At 44.3% G+C, this 22,144-nt stretch overlaps 1 protein-coding gene across 8 annotated transcripts in view; it reads left to right on the top strand.

Moving 5' to 3' along the window:
* LLGL2 (LLGL scribble cell polarity complex component 2) overlaps nt 1–22,144 on the top strand; it is a 66,537-nt gene that overhangs the window by 29,811 nt on the left and 14,582 nt on the right. For all 8 annotated transcript variants that reach the window (XM_083429866.1, XM_083429864.1, XM_083429862.1 and 5 more), the window contains exons 5-15: nt 2,151–2,269; nt 3,272–3,430; nt 4,839–5,001; nt 5,643–5,775; nt 6,850–6,904; nt 7,752–7,906; nt 13,538–13,755; nt 15,441–15,508; nt 18,301–18,454; nt 18,589–18,693; nt 20,778–21,070. In XM_083429866.1, coding sequence (XP_083285992.1) covers nt 2,151–2,269; nt 3,272–3,430; nt 4,839–5,001; nt 5,643–5,775; nt 6,850–6,904; nt 7,752–7,906; nt 13,538–13,755; nt 15,441–15,508; nt 18,301–18,454; nt 18,589–18,693; nt 20,778–21,070 — 1,622 coding nt within the window. The remainder of the gene's footprint in view (nt 1–2,150; nt 2,270–3,271; nt 3,431–4,838; nt 5,002–5,642; nt 5,776–6,849; nt 6,905–7,751; nt 7,907–13,537; nt 13,756–15,440; nt 15,509–18,300; nt 18,455–18,588; nt 18,694–20,777; nt 21,071–22,144) is intronic.

Here is a 22,144-nt window from a genome sequence, read left to right as displayed (position 1 = left end):
TATGTTGGAGAGGATTTAGAATTGTTACCGCTTTGGCCTTTGTCCTGCATGCACTTTTATAGAGAGAGATGGCTCTCCATGTAGGACAAATGGATGTGAATATAAAGGGACCCCTTCTACTTTATTAAGAAACATGCTGCAGGAGTATTTTCATAAAAGTTGTAACTCAGCAGGTTGACTCTCCCCGAAACTAATGTTTCAGAAGCACACTTTCATGAGTACAAACTCCCAATTATCCTGCAATGTTAGAAGAACCTTCAAATTATTTAAAAGGCTTTTGCCTCTAAGATTGGGAAGGGAAAGTTCTGTGTTGTGAGCATTTTTATTTTAGCAAGCTGCCTTACTCATTTGCCAAGCCTGGGCTGATCTTCATGCCTTAGTGGAATCACATAAAGAGAGAACATTTGGAATGAGCAATAACTCAGAATACTCATGGGAACTGTTACCTGCTGTACTAGGTGTAGCTTCAGCAGACAGTGCTTGGTTTTAAATACTTAAATATTGGCCAGGGTTGGGCTTGTAACAAATATTCTGGGGCACCACTCCTTTAGGATGAAGTCAGGTGAAAAGAATGCAAGGTGAGAAAGAGAGTCACAGAATAGGAGCCACTCGCTCCTAAACAGGGTGGGGATGTGTTTTTCACTCAGAGCTACAAGGAGTTCAAGTTATTAGCCCAGCAAAGCTGACAACTGAGCAGGTACTTCTCTGGGACGTGAAGTACAGAATTCTAGCATGACAAAAGAGCACAGATATGACCAGGTCTCTACATAGAGCACTTGACTCTGTGTTAAGTGAACAAAACAGAAAGAAAGGGCAGGACCAAGTGAAAGATTTTGGTGCTGCTTCAAGCACAGTATCCTCAGTACTCCCTCTCCCTGACCTAAGAGAAGCAAGACATGCAAACACAGAATTCCCAAACTGCATCGGATCTGCTTTTTTACTCTGTGCAAAGGAGTGATGATGGTCTTGGGGCTCTGGCAGATGCCCAGCCTTGCCACTGCCTGGAGTTTGCTCTGGGGAACAGGAGGTTGATTTAAATAGCAGTCAAGGTGTGTGTGAGTCATGGAAAGTGGTTGATTGTATTTTGGCTCAGGAAAGCCTTTACTAAAGTGGAGTTGGAGAGGTGCTAAAGGAGTGACTTAAATATAAGAGATGGAGGTAGTATTTCCAAGTATAGAGAATCAGCACAGATGAAGGCATAAAGATCCTGATTGGAGAAGGTGGAACAGGCCAATTGCTGGTGAAGTAGTGCATTACAAAGAGACTCATTCTTAACTAGAATAAGCAATTAGGTATATTCAGGTTCATTTGATTTGTATGATTGTGATATTTACTGGAGCTGAAATTAGCCACCTCCCCTGTCCTTCTCGTCAGTTCTCCTCTGCAAATTCTCACATCAAATATGTGCTGGATGCTCAGACAGAATTCACCATATCAGCATCTGAAATTGATTTTGCAGTAGCATCCAACATTCAGTTAAAAACATCCTCTTGAATGGACGAAAGTAGATACCAGTTGCAATTTGATGTCACACAGGGTTCTGAAGTAATATTTTAAATAATTTTATTTAAACAATATTTAAGCATACAACAATCTAAGAATATAACTTACCAGCATAAGATAATTTACAAAGTTACATAAAAACCTGAAACCTGTATGTCAAATGTCTGGATCTGATTTTGACATTAGAATCCAAACTGCAAAAATATTGAAGATTGTTTTGACATTTTGATTTGCTTGCAAGGTACTGTCTTACCGTAGAGTTTCCCTCCATAAGGACCTTACCCTATATAGGAGTTTAATATCTCCTGGTCCTGTGCTGAAATGGGCTACCTGTTTCTATTGATTCCCCCCCCCAGGAGAGCCATGTTAGTCTCTTGAAGCAAAAAACCACCGGAGCTCTGTAGCATCAGTTTTGTGGTCTCATGCTCGCTTTGTCAGATGTGTTTATTTCTACCAAACAGCTTATCTTCACGTTAATAGGACTACAGTAGTACAAACCCTTCTGACGGCTAAAACTTCATTCTTGATTGGTCATGTACTGTGGCTTAATAAACACAACTGCTGAATAACGTGCCTCTTGAAATGTTGCGGCACTCTGTACTACTTGAATGCTTGCTCATTCCTCCTTTTGTGTGTCTAATTTTCAGTGCCGCTTGTTGACATTGCTAGATGATAACAGCCTGCATTTATGGACCCTGAAACAGACCCACAGCAATATGTCTGAGCTGCAGGAAGAAAGACATTTCACACTCCGAGGGCCTCCTGGGTAACTGGGATACTTCTTTCTCCATCAGAAGTGGGCCAGGAGATGCATTCTGATAGGCTTTTGTTTTGTTTTTATTGTTTAAGCAAATGCCTGCTTTTTTACTAGTTCTGTGTGCTCTGGGAAGCCTGTTTCTCGTTTCTAAATTGGGAAGAAAGGTTGCATGCATGTGTGTTACATGACTTTCTACAAACTAAGGGTTTATTCAGAAGTAATATTCACCAACCTTCATGTTGTGCAGGAATTAGGAGTGTAGACTTGTACGTTCCTCTGACTTAATGGAGCTGAGTTCTTCCATACATCTTTGAGCAAGCCACAGTTTGCTGTTACATCTGAACCAAGCAACTATAGTTTGGTTCAGTTAAGGGAGGGAGAGAATCTTGAGTGAGCAAAGAGCAAAGAGACGGCTGTTGTCTAAACTGGCCAGGGGTTTGTGTGCTACAGGCTTAGTGAAAGAGTTCAACACCATTGAATTTGTTTTTTTTGGGGGGGGGGATTGCTGCAGATTTTGTTGCGCCAAGCGATTCGCTGGTTAGCTTAAAGTTTGAGTGTGCACTTATAAAATGTTTAGTACATTTTCCTTTTCATTTGTTTTGTCTTTAAACCCTGCTTAACATATTCTATTGATTGCTTAAATCAGTGGTGTCCAAACTTTTTTCAAAGAGGGCCAGATTAGGCCCCAAAAACGGACTTTGGACATGCCTGGCTTAAATTGTTTGTCCCTGTAGAGTTGTAGGACAGCTTACTAGCAAGTTTCTGTTCCCACACTAATGGTATGCATTAGCCCTTTTTGTATCATATGTCCTCCCCCCTGCCCCTGCAACTGAGAATTGTGGGTTGAGAATTTATACTTAAATATCTGGTGATGAATAATAATTTCTGAATCCTTTACACACAGCTGTTGGATCAAGTATCTGCTTTGTATTACAGTATATATAAGCTGCCTGGGCAACTAATTTCACCCAGCTGTAATTTACCAGTATCTCTTTCCCCCTCCACTTACAGTTCTCCTCCAAGTGCTACCCAGGTAACAGCAATCCTCGCACACTCCTCGCAGGAACTTCTTTATCTTGGCACCGAGAGTGGTAATGTCTTTGTGGTGGAGATCCCATCCTTCAGAGTGCTAGAAGACCGGACCATCAGTCCAGATGTTGTGCTGCAACGGTAAAATGAGACGCTGGAGTTGCACTATCTAGGGATGATTTCGGGGTGTTGTGTTACGCATGCGTTACGATGAGGGTAAAAATCCTGCAAGACCTTTGAAAACTGGTTATATTAACATATTAACCTGAAGTAGTAGTATTGGTGCCACCTCCGTGGTTGCTCTGGAAATGTATTCAAGTCCCTGCCTACATGGTCTGACTTGAACTCTTTCTTGTTCCTGGGACTTGCATGTCATTCTGGTTACACGGCAGCTTCTTAATTCCAGTGTTATATGCTGGTTTGTTGGTGTGGATGAGCAGGTCTCTCTGTCCTGGCAGACTGAGCTTCACAGGTAACCAGGAGCTGTACTCAGCCCTGCCCCCCAGTGGTTTGGGGGCGTTTTTTACAATTTCCCGGTGTGGGTGTGGTGGTAGGAGGGGAGTATAAAAGTCCAAGTAAGGTTCAGAAGCTTGTTTCTCCCCCCCCCCCCAGTATTTTCAGGATTCAGCTTTCACCCTTTAATAATTTAAATGCAGTGGTACCTTGGTTTTCGAATGTCTCCGTTGACGAACATTTCAGAACTCGAACGCTGTAAACCCAGAAGTAAATGCTTCAGTTTTCGAACATGGCCTCGGAAGTTGAACATGTCACGCAGCTTCCGTATTGAGTTTTCCGTACTGAGGCTTCCATATTGAGTTTTCGGTTTTCAAACGTTTCAGAACTCGGACTGGCTTCCGGAACAGATTACTTTCGAAAACCGAGGTACCACTGTACATTAGTTGTGACTACCTTTTAAATACTTCATAATAACTGTGGTACCCTTCCCCAACCTAGTGCTGTCCAGATGTTGCGGGCTGCAACTCCCATAATCTCTGACCATTGGCAATACTGGCTAAGGCCGTTGGGAGTCTGGAGTCTGACACTGTCAGGAAAGTACCTGGTTGAGCTACAGCAATGTTGTCAGTATAAGTCAAATTGACAAGTCCATCGCTTAAGAAAAAAAAGAAGAAGAGTGAATATAATTATTTAATTGTAACAACAGTGACTCAGGACATGGGAAACAATTTCATTGACTGGAGATTTCGGTGCTTCTTTGGGAGAATCACAAGGAGCGAGCACTTGGTGGGAAATGGCATCAAGATCTTTTATGGGAAGCAGTTAATAAATGGAATAAAAAACAAATTATCAGAATGCCACTGGGCTGCAGTGGCAGATATAGAGGTTAGGGCAGCATAGTTAGGATGGAGGCTATGAAGCTACAAGCAGGTGGTTTTAGCCAGGCTATTTCCCATGATGTCCAAATTGATCCCTGACATGATAGTGCAAAGGTGGAGAATTTCCAACTGTTTTCTTTCTATCCTTCCATATATTGGTGGCTTCATTGGCATTCATAATAGTTCATAACCTTTCCCCCCGCATTTCTTCACAGTGTGCCAGAGGAGTACCTCAACAGAAGGTCCCTTGAATTGGTGGAAGCCTTACGGGAACATCCCCAGAACCCCAATCAGATCTTGATTGGCTACAGCAAGGGCCTCATTGTCCTCTGGGACTTGATAAATAACAAAGCGACGCACCATTTCCTTGGCAATCAGGTACTAATACCTTCTGGGGCTTTGAGTTGCAGCCAGGAAAGCTTTTCATTCCTGGAATATACAGCAAGGTGCAGGGAGAATTCCGTATAGGAAAACAGAACAGGAAAGCCTACTTGAGCAATTAATTATGTATTCTATGTAGCATGTTGTAATGGAGTCCTGGAACCATTTTTTAATGCAGATGTGGAAGAGACAAACCCAGGAGGTGGATGCTTAACCCTGTAGTTCATTTACACAAAGTCACCCTGAGCTGGCACACATGAAGTTAGCCCCTGGGCTACGGATCTTCAGTCCTTAGAATAAGATTGCATCCATAACTCTGTATAAACTGCACATACCGCCCCTCTCCAAATCCAGTTCTATGTTTGGAATAAGCTTTAAGTCAGGCTTGCCAGAGGCCACCTTTTAGTTTCTGACCCTTCAGCCAGAGTACTGTAAGCGCAAGTTTTTCCTTTGTTCCCTCATAACGAGGGCTAAGAAACTTATTTCCATTCTCTGAGACTTGCATGCAATCCCGTCGTCGTGATGGTCAGGTGGCCGAATTCTGTGACTAGCAGAACACACACGGTTCTTGGTGGGGTGTTTCTTCTGAATTGGACCGCAGTGGTGATTTTGAACTTTCGTTTGCTGTTTCTCCCTAGCAACTGGAAAACCTCTTCTGGCAGAGGAACGGCCGCCAGATCATCAGCTGCCATTATGACGGGAGTTATGCCCAGTGGCCTGTCTCAAGTGATGATAGGCAGCCAGAGCCCCTGGAAAGCAAAGTGCCTTACGGTCAGTATGGGCGGGGGCTGGCAGTGCATGCCTTCGGAACCGTACATGATTTGACGTGTGTTCAGAGCAGCAAGTCTTTACAACATGGGACCCACCAAGCTGAATGCTGCCCGCTTGAGGCTCAAACGTCTGAATTGTGCCTGCCTGGGGTGGCAAAAACAAGAGAATTGTTATATTGTAGCCTGCCGAAATCCATATGCCATAAAATATATTTTGTGTAGGCCTTAATTAGAGCACTGAATTGGAGCAGTGCCCTGGGTGGGTGGTGGCATCTGAGGACCAAAGTCTTGCTAAAGTGATGGTGGCTTTCCAGACTTTGGAATGCTGGAGCCAGTGGGAAATGGTTGGCTTTCTACTGTTAGGGGTGTCTTTAGTGAGTGACGGGTCTGTTTTTAGTACAAGTACTGTATTTTTTGCTCTATAAGACTCACTTTTTCCCTCCTAAAAAGTAAGGGGAAATGTGTGTGCGTCTTATGCAGCGAATGCAGGCTGTGCAGCTATCCCAGAAGCCAGAACAGCAAGAGGGACTGCTGCTTTCACTGTGCAGTGATCCCTCTTGCTGTTCTGGCTTCTGAGATTCAGAATATTCTTTTCTTGTTTTCCTCCTCCAAAAACTAGGTGCGTCTTGTGGTTTGGTGCGTCTTATAGAGCGAAAAATACAGTAGTTTCTCTATTGTTTGGTTCATAAGCAACCTTTATTATTCATGGTGCTTCTGATGCAACTGTCTGTGTGGATAGCAAGACGAGGTTGTCAGGGCAAAGTTATGTAATGAACACTTTCTCTTTCATATGGGAAAATTAGGGGTGTGCTGCCATGCCGTGTCAGCTTAAATGATAAAACTAAAAGATTCTCCAGCTACTTTCAGTCGTGTGGATTTTTGACTAAAATAATTGTCTTGGATTTGAAATGGTTTTATATGTGCAGTTGTTTTTATATTTGTTTATTGCATTGTGAAATTGCTTTGTGGTGCTTCACAGGTAGCGATACATAAAGAAATAATAAATTGACAACAATATAATAAAATAAGCATTTATTTAAAACATGGCATCTTCTTTAAAAATCTGCCCTTCTAGGTCCTTTTCCTTGCAAGGCCATCTCCAAGATTTACTGGCAAACAACAAAGAATGGGTAAGTACCTTGGCAGATATTACAATGCTGCCCATTCTCCTAAGATTCTAGAGTGACCTTTTAGTAACAAGAGCTGAGCTGCTGCTTGCTAGAAATTCTGCAGCTGACTGAGGTGTCAGCAAAAGTCCTCTCTTTATAATCTGAACACTGAAAGCTGATCCACATAATGGAAGGGCAATTAGAAATTGCCTGCTCTTTTCAATTCACTCAGAAATAATATTGCCATAGTTTTTTTATATAAAAAAATTAGGATTTATATCTTACATTTTACCATTAATTCCTTCCTAGGTGGCTTACAAACAAATAATCCTAAAACAATAACATTCTATATCTGTAGCAATATAATTAAAAAGGAGATAAAAGCAGCAAATAAAAACAGCTAAAAAGCAAACACAGTAATATTAAATATTCTGAGAGAACAGGTGGACTTCTTGAAACATCTAAAAAATGATGTCTTTGGTTCTAAGTGATTCTGCTGAAGGAGACTCTTCCACAGTTTGGGTGCCACAATGGAGAAGGCCCTCACTCCGCTGACCACGGTTCTGACTTTTTGAAAGAGGGAAGGGGGCACACAGAGAAAGGTGCTAGACAATGCTAATTGATGGGTAGTGAAAGCTGTCCTTGAGATCCTGTGCCCAGGCCACTTAGGACTTTAAAGCAGCAAATTTGTGCTTCTCTGATTGCTGGAGACTTAAGAGAAATTCTAAAGATTCAGGGGAATGCATTTTGCCACAAGAGAGAATTATTCTGTCTCTGCAGTGGTTTGGTTAGCTTGTAGCATGAAATGCTTTTAAGTTGGAGGAAGGTACCTAAATTGTATATCTGTTACATTTTCTTTTTCTCTAAGGCTTCCTTACATTATATTTCAAGGAGGGATGCCACGCGCCAGCTATGGTGACAGGCATAGCATTTCTGTCGTTTATGGCAATCAGCAAACTGCCTTTGACTTTACATCGCGAGTGATAGACTTCTTTGTTATCGCCAACGCAGATCCACTTGCAGGTATGTGGCGGATTTTGATTTCTCGGGGAGCTTTAGTTGGAACTACATTTTACTTTGAGGGTTCAGATTCTGGGTGTTGCTTGGATTTGAAATACCCAATGTGTTATTATTAGCGCCCAGATTTGGGTGATCATTGTGGAATACTAGTTGTGTGTTGGATTTTTTTGTTTTACAGTATTTTATTTTTTGGTAAGCTAGTAAACGGAATGATGTTTTGTATTTATAGGCTCCATCTTTCGGGAGCTAAAAATGTAAAGCATTTTAATAGAAATATAGAGACCCTTGATAGCAATTACAGCTTTCAGCTGTGAGAATGACCATTGGAAATCTTTCATGGGGGTAGGATGCTGTTTCATATTGCTAAATCAAGTAGATATTACTGAACTTCAACCCGCATCATCACTGACCATAAGCCATGCTAAATGCAGCTTATTTGTTTAAGAGTTTTTATACCTTTTGGCTAACAACACAGCATACAGTATAATTTAAGCAGGAATATAAAACAGGTGTAAAACCATATATCCATTATAAACACAGCAACACTAAGTCTAAACTCCAACCAGCACCATAATATTCCCTATAAGTTGGAAGTTCGGCAACATCTAGAGGACCACAGATTACCCACTATTACACTAGTGATTCTTCATATTTTGCATCTGCAGTGCTGCCCTTAATTACTCTCCGAGACGTGTATCAATTTCTTGAAAGTATTTATACACTGTTATGAAAAGTACTCAGTGTGGTTTATTGTAAAATCCATTAAACAATAGAATCCAGCGAACTGCTAGGTCATGGGGATTCGAACCGCCGACCTTCTGATTGGCAAGCCTAAGATTGCTTCTGGGCAAGAGGAGTGGTGTTAGGTGAAGTTCCTCAGCATTTTGGGTTTGAGTGATTGTCTCCCAACTTGTTGTTGCACAGCTGTTCACACAGGCCACGTGTGCAACAGGGCATACAGGAACTGAAGAAGGAAGTGCTACAACTGCTGCAGGCTTAGCCCAGGAAGTCGTTCAGTCATCTGAGGTTCCTGTGGTTGGCAGGCTTCCCTGTAACTGACCGCTTAAGCCTAATGGGAATCTGCCTTGGCTCACCTCACATGCTCCTTCCTTCGCTCAACAGTGTGAGAGAGTGGGCCACTCATTGTGCACCAAATCCACTTAGGTTAATGTGTAATGCTTATGTAATGGCTCTGGTGGTGTTGGGAAGCTATTATTTCACTTACCGAGTGTCCGTGCTGTGGGCAAGATGCTTTCAGAGCTGATCATTTGGGGTGACTTCTTACAATGCGTTATGTAACTGGAGAGGTGGAGTACAGAAATGCTTTGTATCGTGTCAGTTGTGTGTAAATGGCTGCTTTTCCTGTCCTCTTCATAACACGAGCAGGGCTTCTATCTTTTCCAGTAAGTGGCGCTGGAAGGGCAGAAAGCAGTCTTTTTTTTGCAATTGGTTTGCTACTATAGCTGGAGTACAATGTATGCCTGCTGTCTCTGCCTCGGTACTAAATGCACCATTAGAAACGACTCTCTGAGATTGCTCTGTGCTACTACTTGGCAACTTCCAATGAAAAGGATACACGATCAACTATGCTCAGCAAAGATGACTTTGCTAGCAACATTAACTTTCAAAGCACTTGGTGCTTGAAAATTTTGCAAATAGGGGGTTCCAAATAAGTTGTTTTAAGCTTTTATCCCTCCCTAGCAGTTCGAAAGCACGTCAAAGTGCAAGTAGATAAATAGGTACCGCTCCGGCGGGAAGCTAAACGGCATTTCCGTGCGCTGCTCTGGTTCGCCAGAAGCGGCTAAGTCATGCTGGCTACATGACCCAGAAGCAGTACGCCGGCTCCCTCAGCCAATAAAGCTGTCTAGAGTTCTCCGCGACTGGACCTAATGGTCAGGGGTACCTTTACCTTATGCTGAAATGTGAAAACTGTGGGCAGTATCCAACTAATTCGTTCTGTCAGCACAAGGGTTTCTGCTTGCATAGTGGAACACCCCATGGACCCCCTAAATCTGTTATGGGTTTTCCCCAACCCTCCAGAGCAGATTTGCAGCAGGTGTGAGATGCACATGGGGGAGGGGGAAGTTCCTTTGTGCAAGTGGAATTCCTTCTGCTGATAGATCAAATTAGTTGGATTCTGCCCTCCCACAAACCCCCATAGCTTAATGTTCCATAGAAAACAAAAGGCTAGCATGTATAATAAATAAAGAGACACTTGATTAGTATACCTGGCATCCCCATCTTATTTGATTATTCACACATTCCAGCCCTGTATGATGGATCGCAGTATCTATGGGCAGTGTAGAAATTGTCAGTGGCAACAGATGCTGAAGAACCTTTCTTTAAAAGGAACAGGGTGTTCAGCTCTTTACAAAGGCTCTCTCCTGATTAGAGAGTCATTTGTATGTTTACTCAGAAGCAAGTCCCGCTGTTTTCAATGGTGCTTGCTTCCAAAATAAGTGTGTGCAGGATTGCAGTTTTAGTCTGTTACCCGTATGAGTGGTGCCTGTTCATTGATTGGCAAAATTTGCTTATGAGTATAAGCAACACATTTCAAGCAAATTGCACCCTTCTGTTGGACTGTGCCAGCTCTGCAATATAGGTGCATACATCAAAAGAGACATTCTGTCCTATGTGCTTTTCTTAACATAGTGGTTCATACCTCTGTTAATGTATATAATCTGCTGTGAGGTACTGTATTTTTTGCACCATAACACTCACTTTTTTCCTCCTAGAAAGTAAGGGGAAAGTAAGTAAAGTCTGTGCGTGTTATGGAGGGAATGCCTACGGGTGGCGGGGGGAGGGATCTGCTGCAGTTGTGAGCAGAGGATCCATGGTTCCCCTTCCTTCCCTCCTCCGTGGCTCGCTTTGAAACAGCAAAGCAGAGAAGAGCCGCTGAGTGGGGAAGAGAGAGGGACAGAGAGCCTGCTTCTTTAAAGGAGCAAAGCAGGAGACGAGAGAAGCCGCTTACACTCGTGTAAGCGACTCCTGTCCGGTTAGTTCCTTTAAAGCAAGCAGGCTCTCTGTCCCTCTCTTCTCCCCACTCAGCTCGCTACATAGCAGCAAAGTTTTTCAGCTCGCTAAGCCGGGGATGAGCGGGGAGGAAGGAGAAAAGCAGAGCCTGCTTGCTTTAAAGGAGCAAAGTGGGAGAGGAGAAGAGCCCTCTTCTGCATTATTAGCAGCATCCTTCTCCACACACCCCACGCGTGCTCCTTGTCCCTTGAGTGCTATTCCTTCCCTCCCCTTTTAAAACGTGGTTACAAAGCACGGATCCACATGGATCCTCAGGATTTTTGCATTGGGCTACTCCAAACTCACTGTCAGATCACATGAACCACAAAAATCATACATCCACTGTTTTGTTTAGAATATTTTTTTTCTTGTTTTCCTCCTGTAAAAACTATGTGCATGTTATGGTCGGGTGTGTGTTATAGAGCGAAAAATACGGTAATTGGGACCATTTTTTTAAAGTCTTATCAGAAGATATTAGTTGCTTTAAGTTTAAAACATGCAGTCCTACTCCCTTAAAACCTACATGCGGTTTTAAAATGACAAATACTGAAATGATAAAACATAAAGGGAAGTTGTTTAGGGAAGTTTTTTATGTTTGATGTTTTATCATGTTTTTAGTATTCTGTTGGGAGCCGCCCAGAGTGGTGGGGGAAACCCAGCCAGATGGGCGGGGTATAAATAATAAATTATTATTAAAGGGACATTTTGGAGGAGGCTTTTCGTTTCGTTTCAAGGAACAGCCTTCTGGAAGCACAACACACCCAACAGTATGCATTAACTCGGTGCAGACAAGCGCTTGCCGAATTGCCTCTATCCATTTTAAATTACTGTAATACTTCAATTAGTTTAAAATGCACCGTGACGTCTTCTTTTTGTTGCAAAGGTGCTGTGCATCTCCATGTTGGAGGAGCCACCTTTTGCCAAGTTCATTTATAACGGAAAACAATACGACATGTGATTCTGTGACACATTGTGCATTTTGCTTTCCAAAAGCAGAGCAGTGATGAGTTTCTGGAGCTGGCTTCAGAAGCGGCTTTCCGTTTGTAATGAAATTCTTCTTGTTCTCAAACGGATCAACCGCTCTCAGAACCAGCAACGCTGTTACATTTTAAGCAGCTTACTTTGCTGGGATTGGCCTAAGTTCCTAGAAATGGTCTAACATACCACTAACTGGGTCACTGCTGAGCATGCACAATGCAGCCTGTCTTTTACCCGTTAAAGGATGGCAGATGAAAAGAGTCACATAGCCCACCTGCTTGCATCGGGTCCTTGATTTCCAGTTCTCGGTCATTTCACGTGACATTTTTTACTCCATAGATAATCTTGGATAAAGCACATAAATGGCCTATTAGGGGTGTCGGCGATTGCGCCACAGGAACTTGGATTGGGCAGAAAAATAAAACTTGCTCTTCAGAGACGTGCACTTTGTTGTTGTTTTTGAAGAATTTATACGCTGCCCTTCGGCAGGTTTCCAGGCAACTTTCAAAGTGAACATTTCAATACAGTGAAGATGAAAGCAGACATGAAAACGCTGTAATATAAAAGAGCAGCATAAAGGAAGCGGGAGTAAAAACAAAAATTCAAAGCAGCTTAAAAACAAAGCACAGATGATCGCAGGGTGGGGAGCCCATCAGCTAAGTTTGACACAGAGTAAAACCCACTGGAATTAATAAACATGCCTAAGTTCATGAATTTCAATGGCTCTACTCTGCGTAAAGCTTTTGAAACTACTTTTTTGACTGGGGGAAAAAATGTTTTTGCCTACTGCCAAAAAGACACCAGATTAAGCTCTAGTCGGGCCTCCCTTCAGAGCCAGATTTAGGGCAGTGCGGTTGGTTCCCTCGCACTGGGCACCAAGCCAAGGGGGGGTGCTGTAACTATGATGCAGTGCATGCGCAGAATGGAAGGCGAAAGGTAGGGACACCGAATTTTGGTCTCACACAGTGTACTACTGAAATTTGAAAGACCAAAGTCCACCTTTGCTCCCTTGAAGAGAGTATTCTGCAATTGGAGTGAACCACCGAGCAGAGCCGTCTGTTTCCCGCTTCATGTGGCCGCACATGAAAGCAAATTGTTCTGGTGAAGGGCTTTGAAGCCGAAATCAACACTTTCACTTGAGCCCTGGAACAAATGGGGGAGACGGTGCAATTGGCGAAACCACAGGCGTAATGTGCTTTTGAAAATATTTTATATGTTCTTAATCCGTTTTAAATGTTTTACATACGTGTCTTCTTTCTTTTTTTAAAATTGTATTGTTATTTGCCTCCATTGGGAGAAAGGAAAAGATAGAAATTCAATAAATAAAATGTATATAGTACCATCTTTATATTTTCTTTTTTGCCAGGGGCAGGTCTGACTGGTTTCTTTTCCGGGGGATGTGCGGTCTAAACTAGACCCATGGAAGCAATGGTGGAAGGATGAAAATAGAGACAAGGGTAGAGAAGGGGAGGAATTGTGTGATTATTTCAAGATCCATAATGTAACTAATATTGCTGAGCCACCAGCCTAGATAAACCATGCTGCTTATTTGTGCCCACTGATGAAAGTACTTCACGATCATTTTCTCCCTGCTGCCTCCCCCCCAGTGAAATGATGGCTATTTATTGATTCCTTTTCCTGCAGAATTTGATGACCCATCTGCCATGGTGGTGCTAGCAGAGGAAGAGCTAGTAGTCATAGACTTGATGTCTCCAGGCTGGCCATCGGTCCAACCCCCGTACCTGGCATCTCTTCACTGTTCAGCCATCACATGTTCCCACCACGTCTCCAACATCCCTCTCAAGTTATGGGAAAGGATCATCAGTGCCGGGAGTAAACAGAACTCCCAGTTCTCTAATATGGTATGACTTGCATGCATGAACGTTGGAACGGAATGAACGAGTCCCTTTCATATTAATACTGGATTTCACACTGCATCTGAAGTCCCGCTTGAGAGATAGAAGGCACAAGCAAAGGATGAGGCCGTTTCAGCGATGTAATCTTGCAAAGAGTACTCAAAGATAATTATGGCCCCCAGACCCAAATCTGCTTGCTTATCTCATTTATTGCATTTATATCCTGCTTATCCTTCCAAGAAGATCAGATTGGCATATGTGGCTCTTCTCCCCTATTATCTTTGTAATGAACCCTGTGAGATAAGTTAGGCTGTGAGAGACTAGCCTAAGGTCACCCGGTGAGCTTTCATGACTGGCCCAGGTCCCAGCTCAGCACGCTAACCATTACACCACACTGGCGCTCTTGTCCTGGGGCACTCTAGGAATAATGCATTTTTTAAGGTCTCTGCCTTCCTTTGGGGAGCAAGGCCTTCTATGTTCACTGACTCTAGAGGTCCTGGGGTGCTCCAGTGAGATCTTGCAGGTCTTTCCAAGTTCCCATGACATCTTGCACAGGGGCATCTCAGACCTGGTGCGTGGAGAGGGCCTTGCTTCCCAAGCAAGACAGAGAGCTTAAATTCTCTTTTCATGCTAGGAAAACGCACCACAAAAAGCTCTCTGCTTTGCTTGCTTTTAATTTGCGGGATTGCAATCAGCGGCCTTCAACAGCATATGGTTGAAATTGCTGAAGTGTTAAACACGTGTAGGATGCAATGTTAAAGGTAAAGGGACCCCTGACCATTAGGTCCAGTTGTGGCCGACTCTGGGGTTGCGGCGCTCATCTCGCTTTATTGGCCGAGGGAGCCGGCATACAGCTTCCGGGTCATGTGGCCAGCATGACTAAGCCGCTTCTGGCGAACCAGAGCAGCGCACGGAAACGCCGTTTACCTTCCCGCCGGAGCGGTACCTATTTATCTACTTGCACTTTGACGTGCTTCCAAACTGCACAATGTACTGCACAAGAAAACATGCTGAATTATATTGTTAGTTTGCCTGCGCAACTTGTCACAGAATTCAGAAATTTAATAACTTTAATTTGGGGGTGTTTGTGGCTCAGGGACTGAGGATCTGTTTTGCATGCAGAAGTTCCTAGGTTCAGTCTTGGGCATCTCTTCTCCGAAACCCTGAGAGCCACTGCCAGACAGTGCAGCTAGAAGAACCAATCTTCTGACCTCTGTTTTAAGGCAGCTTCTGTGCACCCCACCCTAATCTAGATTTCTGGTTCCCTCTGTTGCAAAGGACTCTGGCTCTGAGCTCACATCTAGATGCAGACAAGCAAATTTTACACGTTTTGTACACTGCTGAGAGATCAGAACACTTGAAGACAATATTCTGCACCCTGACAAAGTTGTAGTTGCTGTGGGTTCGGTTTCAGAAAGCCCCAATAGTTACAGTTTGCAAATATTTACAAGCTTTCTGCAGCAGCAGCTGCTTGCAGAAAAAAAATGTAGGTTAATGGATTCCTCCCCATCTTATATTAAACCTTAGCATAAGGAAATTGGCTAGTAAAACCTTAAGAATGTATGCCTTAATCCAAACAAAGCTTAATCTGCATAGATTTGGTGTTCAGTGCTTTCCTGCTCCCTCTGTGTCTTCATTGCTTATGTACTTCCAACTTTGCATCCATTCTGTCCCAATTTCTGTTTTCCTAGCAATGGCCAATTAATGGAGGCACCAGCAAGGCTCCAGATCCTCCTCAGAGAGACTTGCTGCTTACTGGGTAGGTATGAAAACAGACGTTTTTCCTCTGGTTACCATTCTGGAGCTTCTGACCTCACGTTTTGTTTCCACCTCTGCTTAGTCAGTCTAATACAGCATGTGAAGATCATCATTTGTGCAACAGCCGTTAAAGTGATTACCATTTTGAACTTGGGTATTTAACACTTCAATGGTAATGAACTCTTCTGAAGGCAGAAAGTTCCAAAACAATTACCTGTTTGTGTGCGTAGACGTGCATAAAAAGTCTCACATCAAGTGGATGGGATGGAACAATCGTTTCGTTTTGCCCCTCCATATGTCTTTCTCTGTACGCTAAATAGGGCTTCGTTGTTGCTTTTCATCTGGAATTTAAAATGTATGTATCCTTAATACCCCTGCAAGGACGAAAGAGGTTTCCTGTCAAGATCCCTGATAAGATTCTCCCAATTAATGGTCCAGGCATCCTGCCAGCCATGCTAAAAGGATAACATTAGCATACAGGAGCTAGAATACTCAGTGTCCCTGAGAACCGAATGTACTGATGTTGTGGAGAGAGGATTGAACGTAAGAGCCCGTCACCAGACTTCGTAAAACCCAGTGGGATACAAGCTAATTTCTGGAATGTCGCTTGGTGTATTTCAAGCAGCAGTGATGCAGGAGGAGAATTCACGTTGATTCACCCAAGCAAGCTTGGTGCCTCAAGTGCCGCAGCATAATATTCTGTGTTACTTATTTAACACTTTGTATACCACCCCACGGGTGGCACTGTGGGTTAAAGCCTCAGTGCCTAGGGCTTGCCGATCAAAAGGTCGGCGGTTCAAATCCCCGCGGTGGGGGTGCGCTCCCGCTGTTCGGTCTCAGCGCCTGCCAAACTAGCAGTTCGAAAGCACCCCTGGGTGCAAGTAGATAAATAGGGACCGCTTACTAGCGGGAAGGTAAACGGCTTGCCAGAGCAGCAATGTCACGCTGGCCACGTGACCCGGAAGTGTCTTCGGACAGCGCTGGCCCTTGGCCTCTTTGAGTGAGATGGGCGCACAACCCTAGAGTCTGTCAAGACTGGCCCGTACGGGCAGGGGTACCTTTACCTTTATACCACCCCGCAAGTTAACGTGGTTTTACAGTTTTGGAATAATGGCTGAGGATGTAAGAGGCATGATACAATAGAGAACAGAGGTGCCAGGTTGCCCCGCAAATGGATGGAGGAGACAGAGTGCTCTGGGGGAGCCAGCCACTGGAACTTTGACACACAAGTCGTCGGACATTGTGTGCAGGGCCGCCTCAAGATCGAGGGGGCCTGTTCCCCTTAAAACAAATACTGAGGGAGCTGAGGTGTCTTCGCCCCCCACCCCAGTTGATGCACCTGATAGGGAAATGGTAGGAGGAGGGGGGAAAGCCAGGTCAGGTGCCAGCCGTTTAAAACTGTTAAAGAATGACCAGGCCGAAAGGTCACCACAGGAGATTGCTTGAGGAGAGGGGAGGAGCCCAAATGGCAGCTGGTCCCAGCTGAGCTGATGGAGTGGTCCTTGCTGTCGACTGGCCACTAATGGGAGACAACATGGATCTAATTGGGCTGCTGTGAACGCATTTCTGTGTACGCCCATCAGATTATTCCTGTCAAGATTTATTTTAAATGCTCACTACAATTTATGTTCCTTAAGTTGCCTTCACTAAGCAGGACCTAATAAGAGCCTTTTTAGAGCTATAGCCACAAGGAACTAAATCTCTTTCAGCCTGACAAAAATATTAATACAGTGGTACCCCGCAAGACGAATGCCTCGCAAGACGGAAAACCCGCTAGATGAAAGGGTTTTCCGTTTTGGAGGTGCTTCGCAGGACGAATTTGCTATGGGCTTGCTTCGCAAGACGAAAATGTCTTGCGATTCCTGGGGGGTTTTTTCCGCTCCCCACCCCCTTTTTCTAAGGCACTAAGCTGCTAATAGCCTTTTAGCAGCTAATCCGCTAATCCCTTAAGCCGCTAATAGCCGCTAAACCGCTGATAGCGCTAATCCGCTAATGGGCTTGCTTCGCAAGACGAAAAAACCGCTAGACGAAGAGACTCACGGAACGGATTCTTTTCGTCTTGCGAGGCACCACTGTAGCTTACGTTTGTGTGGAAACATATATGGAGAGCAGTTAACTGCCTTGGGTGGTAGTCTTCAAAAAAGTCAGGAACTTCAAGAAAGTCCAGTAGTTAGTAGTAGTTGTCGTAGTAGTAATAATAATAAGAATAACAATAATATTTATTTATTTATTTATACATACATACTTACCCCACTCATATGGCTGGGTTTCCCCAGCCACTCTGGGCGGCTCCCAAACAGAATATTAAAAGCACGATAAAACATCATAAATTAAAAACTTCTCTAAACAGGGCTGCCTTTGGGTATCTTCTAAAAGTCTAGGCTTCCCCGCTGGGCTTGGAAGCAGTGGCAGGCAAGCTTCCTCGAAAGACCCTTTGCCACCATTGCAGACATTTCCTTGCAATGTGCAGACACAGGGGTGTGGTTCTGGGTTTATACTTTTCCTTTGTACTGGGCCGCAGTGAGGTTCTGCATGTGTGAGTTGGCTCTTCACTCCACCAGAATCCCCTTTGGTGTGCATCAGTTCTCCAGCAGTCAAGTCAGCGCAGAAAGGGGATCACGAAGGAGGAAAGTTTTGTAGCCGCCTGGGCTATCTGTATTTAAACAATTAGCCCAAAAGGATTTCAGTGGCTCATGTGGCAAATGTTCAGTGTGTTCACTTACCTGGAAAGTAAGCCGTGCTGCTGGTGTAATCTGCTTGCCCCCTTCATTTCTCCCCCCCCCCCCAAATCAGGCATGAGGATGGCACAGTACGATTCTGGAACGCGTCCGGCGTTTGTCTGAACCTCCTGTATAAGCTGAGCACGGTGAGGGTGTTCCTCACGGATGCTGATCCCAATGACAATCTGAACCAGATGGGGGAGGACGAATGGCCTCCGCTGCGCAAGGTGAGGAGTCCGTGGCCCAGCTTAAACCTTCCGAAGCCAAGGCCTGCTGAACTGAGCAGCAGAGAAGCTGCCCCGCAGAAAACCTTGCTTTGTGTTGATATGGTATTTTCTTTCTTGCCTGTTTGCCCTGCTAGGTTGGCTCCTTTGACCCTTACAGCGATGACCCCAGACTTGGGATCCAGAAGATCTTCTTGTGCAAATACAGTAGCTACTTGGCCGTGGCAGGAACAGCAGGGCAGGTACTGAAATGCACTTGGATAGGTTTTTGGGCACACTGCATCCAATAGCACAGACCTTACTTTATCTTTTGCCCCCATCAATTGGGAAATGCAGGAGTTTGAACTTCCCTGCATGTTATGCCCTGTGTTCTACATAAACTTTTCTCCCAATCCTAGTGATCTGCAGAGTGTAGGAAGCATTCTGTACATGTTCAGATACCGTCATGTGCAAATTTCTCCGCGTGTGTTTTGTACCATCTTCACCTTTGTAACTGCCAGCTGTGCAGCCGATCACTAGTTAAGCTGTTGTTCTGGCTTGTTCATCTTTGGGTTTTCAATTTGAATTTGTTCGCTCTCTAAGTCATTGTGTTTCTTGGCCAGCTGGATGCTGGTAGTAGTATATCTAGTAGGAATGTGTGTATATATGTCTGTATATGCGGCAATGTCTATAGGAAAGATTAAGTCGCTAAGTTGATACTAGGCGAACCATTCCACTAGTCAGTGGACTGTGTTGACAATGCAAACTTTCTGGGCTAGTTTCCAGCTTGCAACTTAATTTTTTTCTATCTCTGCTCTTTAATTCCCTGTCAGAGAGCACCAAGGAGAATCCTTAGTTTTGAATTACTGATTTGGGATAGAGTGGCCCTTTCCATGGAAGACATTTTGACAATTCCTGCCTCAGCACCACTGGCCTATTGAAAGCCTTTGTTGCTGTTTAGACTGTGGAAGGCCAGGGCATAGACAGGGTTCACAGATGCTCTGCCCCATATAATTGGATAAAGAAGTTCATCTATGTCAACGGGGGGGGGGGGGGCAGGGTATGGGGACAAATTTGCATGTCTTCTCCTGTGAAATGCAAAGCTTTTCAAAGAGCCTTAATTCAGGTTAGAAGATAGTTACAACTTGCTCTTGGGCTCTCAGCTGTGACGCACCCAATCCTCTTCTTTTTGGCTTTCTTAACTTTGAACTGTATCAGATCACCTTCAATGTTGCATTTTTAAATTGCTGCGACCTGTTCAGGAACCTTAAGGTCAGGGCAGGTAATAAATCAAAATAAATAATAATAATAATATACACCGGCTCCTGGCATCCGAAACACACTCTTCAGAGTAGATTCCCACTGCACTTGTAGGAGTCATGCAGCTCTTTCAAAAAACCAAAACAACACGCCTGCTTGAGTCATGTGGGCATTGGCCGCAAATGTCAGTTCACATTGGATTGCCAAACGAGCTGCTTTGCCTCAGGGCTAGCAACTTGCCCAGCCCACCTGTGATGAGAAAGGAGCAGCATGTAGTTTTCTGAATTATGACTCTTCTACTGCTCTTTAAAGACTTCGAATGGGTGAGTGCAAATCATCATGAACCAAATGGGTAACTCAGTCTATTGTGCATGTAACTGCCAGGCCTCTCAAGCAAAATGTCCTGCCAAAGCTATGGGCAGAGAATCTTGTCCACATTAGGTCAGAAATAAATGAAAGCAGTGGATAGATTTAGCATTGCTGCAGGGCAGAAACATAAAGATTATTTTTGCCAAAGTGATAAGATATTCATGAACGGTGGTTGTTGCTGTTGTTTTTTTAAATGGTGTTGTCCTTACATTCCACTGTATTTGGGTTTTGCTGCTTCTTTTGATTATATGTTCTGCCTATCACTTTCAAAAGCTGCCTTGAAAGTATCTGAAAAGGTGGGGTAGAAATAAATTGAAATAAGACTGCTAATGCTGCTTAGATTCACAGTGTGCTACAAGAGCCACTTGGTAAATGACTGCCTCTGTTGCATAATTACATAAGCCTACAACCTCTTTTCTTTTGTTTTGCTTCAAAGTTCATTATGCTGCAGGAGGGTGTTAATACACTTAATCAAAAAGTGAATTGGGTTAGCTCAAACTCCCCTGCTGCTGACGTGATGTTGAAAAACGAGTGAGGAAGGATATAAGTGAAATGCAAAAGTATTCCTCAATGCTTTTGAGAGTAAAGGCCCAGAGGAGGAAATGCATTTGTCCTGGCCTTCGTTCTTGCACAAACTCTGTGGGTTTTGCAATGCTAAGGTTTCAAAACACACTTCCAAATGACCTTCTCCCTTTTCCCTACCCTGCCCCCCGTCCAGGTACTCGTAATGGAGCTAAATGACGAAGAAGCAGAGCAGGTGGTTGACCATTCAGAGGCGGACCTCCTCCAGGATCAGGAAGGCTATAGGTGGAAAGGTCACGAGCGGCTCAAAACTAAAGACGGGCCTGTTCGGTTTGAGCCAGGCTTCCAGCCCTTTGTCTTGGTCCAGTGTCAGCCGCCAGCTGTGGTCACTTCGCTGGCCCTTCACTCGGAATGGAAACTCGTAGCCTTTGGTACAAGCCATGGTTTTGGGCTCTTTGATCATCAGCAGAAGCGGCTGGTCTTTGTCAAGTAAGGGGGTTACTTCCTGATTGAGATAATTTTTAAATTGTATTCCTGACACAGTGTAGGGTTTAGGTGAAAGTCTTGCATTGAACATCCAGCCATTTTCAAAAGCCACGTGCTTAAACAGGGTTTTCCTGCCAGACTGGTGAGGCATAGTGCTAAGGGTTCAACCAGTGAACTGGAAGTCCTGGATAAAAGTTCGGGCAGGAAATTACTTAGGCAAAGCATTTTCCTCCCAGCCTTAGGCTTAGATCTGCAATAGCTTCTCCTGATTGTTTAAGCGGGTTCTCACAGTGGCCCTCCAGATGCCATAGGAAGCTTGCAAGTAGGGCTGAACACAGCAACGCTCTCCCCGCCTGCAGTTTCCTGAAAAGTGGCATTCAAAAGCACACTGCCTCTGACAGTGGAGGCAGCGCAGAGCTGTCATGGCTAGTAGCCACTGACAGCCTTATCCCTCTCCTTGAATTTATCTAATCCTCTTTTAAAGTCATCATGGTGGCCCTCATGGCGTCTTGCCAGAGCAAGTTGCATAGTTTTAAATACGCACTGTGTTAAGAAGTTGTTTTGTCTGTCCTGGATCTTCCGGCGTTCAGCTTCTCTGGATGTCCTTGAGTTCTAGTGTTATAGGCGAGAGGGAGGAAAAACTTCCTCATCCCCTATTTCTATACGGACACCATGCGTCACGTTATATGCTTCTGTCATAATGGCTCTTTCTCGACTTTTCTCTCAAGTTACAAAGCCCCACTTGCGTGGGGGTGGGTAGGCAGCAGGTACCCCCAACATATTCAGGAATTGGGGAGTTGGAGAGAACTCTGCCTTCCTCCTAGCCCCCACAAAATGCTGAGATCCATCCCTGGCGGCCGAGGATTACCATAACTCCAAAGCAGGAAGTTGTTTCCTGACCACAGCTTAGTCAACACTATTAGGCTCAGGCAGGCGTGCTCTCTTGAAGTCCAAAGGTCTTCTCGTCTCCCTTTTGTTGCCTTGGGGACAAAGGGAGGCTGAGCCCTCCCTTCCTCCTGAGCATTATGGGGAGAAGGTTTCCCCCACAAATGTTACAGTACACTTCCGCGAAATTAA

The sequence above is a fragment of the Podarcis tiliguerta genome (assembly GCF_965153285.1).
Source record: "Podarcis tiliguerta genome assembly, chromosome: 2".
Lineage (NCBI taxonomy): Eukaryota > Metazoa > Chordata > Lepidosauria > Squamata > Lacertidae > Podarcis > Podarcis tiliguerta.
Note: the sequence above shows the minus strand (reverse complement) of the source record. Positions and strands in the feature narration are given on the sequence as shown.